General features: G+C 42.2%; 1 protein-coding gene across 1 annotated transcript in view; it reads left to right on the top strand.

Moving 5' to 3' along the window:
- Positions 1-3,402, top strand: part of LOC107102355 (transcription factor 4-like) — a gene marked incomplete at its 3' end in the record, with an annotated part of 170,571 nt that overhangs the window by 4,383 nt on the left and 162,786 nt on the right. The window contains exon 3 of the mRNA XM_015401628.1: positions 2,013-2,085. Coding sequence (XP_015257114.1) covers positions 2,013-2,085 — 73 coding nt within the window. The remainder of the gene's footprint in view (positions 1-2,012; positions 2,086-3,402) is intronic.

The raw sequence follows: 3,402 nt of genomic DNA, 5'->3' as shown, positions 1-3,402 counted from the left end.
GATTTGGTGTTGTAGCTGTAGTCTTGTCGGTTTTGGTGTCGTAGCTGTAGTATTGTCGGATTTTGGTTGCCGTGTCTCTTAATGGGGAACTAGAGGGTGGAGACCTCCATTGACAGGTGGAGCTTTTCTTTTGGGGCCCCGATTGTTTTGGTTTAGATTAGATTCTTGGACCTTACATAAATCTGAGCCTTTCCTTAAGACGTGTCTTTGGATAAGTCACTGATGATGTTGACCTCACCTTCTTTACTTCACCTGCTCCAGACATGAATGTATTCATAAAATTATCTTGGCTGGCCTTGATCTAAGACATTTTTCTACTGTTTCCTTGTTTTAACTTTGAGTTTTGAGTCTAAATGGTCTAATGCGAGTCTCGGGCATTGGTACATCCTTTGACTCTGGCTTGAAGGCATGGACTGACTTGGTTCCAGCTTGTGGATTTGCCTATCCATGACAAATCTTGGTTTAGAGACTGTTTCTGCATAAATCAGCCCTGGTGTTTTGACACATGCAGATCTTGGGCCCTGAATCTATTTGCTGTCGTAATTTTATGCCATATTTGGACCAGACTAGGAACCTTCGCTGAGCTCACTAAGGATTAGACTCTAGAAGCTGTCCAATCTTTGCCTTTTGGGCATAATCTATTTGGTATCTTGGTATCTTACTTGGCTATTGGACAGGATTTGTACCTATCACCCCATTATCTGTAATTTCTCCTTATAGAATATTACCCGTGACTAACCCTGGACTTAGACCTTGGACTGAGTATCGTTTTTAAATCTTTTGACTACACATGACGCCTAACTCTTTAGCTATGCCTTGTTTCTGGGTGAGTTGGCGCTGATGTGTACTAAGTTTGGTGCTCAGTAACGACATGCTGGTTATGGTTCTAGTCTTATCTATGTTTTGGTACATTAGCTCTCTCAGTGTGTTATACTAGACATGCGGCCATATTGGGGTCATTGTCATTCTTGACTTTAAATGTTCTTCTAGATAAGCGTTGTTTAATTGGGACGAAGGTTATATTCCATATAAGTTCAGGATATTGGTCATACGTGGATATTCACATCCATATGTTGACTCATAAGGCGTTTCTGTCTGTTGGTACTGATGTAGGACTTGATCTTTAACTCTGAGCTTATTAATCCGAACCATGGAAGGTGATAATAGTTTGACTCTAGAGAAATTCTGCTGCGAATTTGGAGGCGACTCGGAGATGCAGTTCTTGTACACTAGACCTGTCTGTTGGTACTGATGTAGGACTTGATCTTTGACTCCTTGGGTTGACCTGTGACCCGTTGCCTTGAGCTAACGCCAGTATAAGACCTGTTGGGCTTGACCGGTCCAGCAGACTTGGGTGTTTCTGATCTATTAGACTTGCTCAATACAATTTCGGGTCCTGTAGTTGCCTGTCACTCTTGGTCTTACTAGTGAGACTCGTTGGGCTCGTTAGGAGACATAGTTTTGTAAAAAAAAAAAAAAAAGTGAGCGACCCTGAGTGACGGTTGGAGTCTGGAAATATTGCATTTCATGCTAGAATCAGTTTGTGGACCCTGGAACCACCTGATATTCCTCAGTCTGGAGATGCTGTTTTAGGACTTTATCTTTGAGCAATTGTCCCTTAACTGAGACTTGAGAGGTGATTGCAAAGGCAGACGTTTAGGTCCAGGTCAGCCTCAGACTGAGTTCTCCTGACCTGCTTCTTTATGACAGCTTTCAAAATGTCTGTGAACTCAAGCAAGAAGCTTCCTTTTATCCAATCCTTACTGCCATTAATAGAACTACTCTAAGCTGGTATAAAATCAGAAATGTAGGTATTAGAAATAAAGTTAAATAGTACCCAGTCCAAATCGTACAAAAACAAAACTGTAATAAAAACCTGGGCTGTAGCTGTTAGTCAGATGGTGATATTTTGGAAGGAAGCCTTTCATGCCAGTGATGTTTCTGTAGAGATGTTCTTGCTGTTTGCAGCGTCAGTGCTCTCAGAGGTAATGTGTTCTCTGTTTGTCTTGTAGATGTTTTCCCCTCCTGTTAGCAGTGGAAAAAACGGACCCACCTCCCTGGGGAGCGGACATTTCTCCGGCTCAAGTACGTCACTTTACCAACCCCCTTCTTTTTCCTCGCCATCTTCCTCTTCTCCTACTTCCCTGTCAATTCTTTCCTGTTCCTCCTCCTCATTCCTCCTCTACACCTGCTGGCTGGATGAATATCCTGCGATGTTAGCGATGTTCTGCTCATGCAGATGCAGTTTGATGCTTTCTACTGTCTTGTTGTTTTACAGCTGACCTCACATGCTTTTCATTTTCTAACAAAAACAAGGCCACATGCTTTGATTTTTAGTTTAGTCTTTAAAAAGTTGTAATGTGCAAATAGACATGAGAATAGAAACAAAAAGTCAATTTTCAGGGTTTTATTTTGAAAAGAAAGACTTTGTTGTTTGTGTTCAGACTGAACTTTGTTGGTTTTTACAGAACAAGCGTTTCATTTTCAAGGCTGACTGAGATCCAAACTATTTTCATGATTTTTTTCTGTTATTTTTGCTCTCATACATAAAGTTAGTGGCTGAGCTGCTGGTGTTTGCTCCTGAAGGAGACTTCCTGTTTTTCTGATTTGCTGCTCTTATCCTTTCCTGCCTGTGTGTTACTGTGACATAACACTGCTGATTACCTTCATTGTTTGGCTTCAAAAGCAAAGGAACATGTTGTCATCATTGAAAAGCGTTCTGGATTAATGCATACCTGCTCTAGGATTCTCTATTCACTGCATAGTTTTTACTTGCAGCTCATGTTATTTACTCTGCCGCTGCCCAATCAGCGTCAGGTTCTGACATCTGCAACGAAGCTGTTTAAAAACATGCGGACTGCAGCGCTGTTATTATGGCTGTTAGTTCATTTGGTTTGTTTGTTAAAACCTGCTTTAAACGGTCTTGCTGGGAAGCGCTAATCGAGCTGACCGCTCCGCTAACGCTGATGTTTCAGGGTCTGAAGCTGAAGCATTTAGGAAGCTCTGAGGCTGGTCTTCAAACATTATTAGCTGGTTTTATTAACCATTTATGGACACAGTGATGGGAGACGCTGATGGATGGCACTAAGACAACGCTAACCTTGATGTCAGATCCAGTGGCGGCTGGTGGAGCTTCCTCCAGGGGGCGCTATAACTCCAAAACAGACGTAAACCAAAAAACAATCAAATGTATACTAAGGTATCGCAGCAGTATATTTACATGAATGATAACAACAAAAATCTACATTCTAAAATGTTCTGAAAGTGTTTTAAATCAGTCCTGGCTGCCTTCATCCATGCTGGCTCTGGTTCTAATCTTCATCCTCTGACATGGGAGCTGGCTCGGAGCTCGTCTGCCTGGCTGTGTGTTTCCTGGACGGGGCCGCCTGTGGAGCTGGTTGA

This window comes from Cyprinodon variegatus, unplaced genomic scaffold (genome assembly GCF_000732505.1).
Source record: "Cyprinodon variegatus isolate N-32 unplaced genomic scaffold, C_variegatus-1.0 Scaffold1240, whole genome shotgun sequence".
NCBI lineage: Eukaryota > Metazoa > Chordata > Actinopteri > Cyprinodontiformes > Cyprinodontidae > Cyprinodon > Cyprinodon variegatus.
The sequence above is the reverse complement of the archived record's forward strand: the minus strand, read 5'-3'. Positions and strand labels throughout refer to the sequence as shown.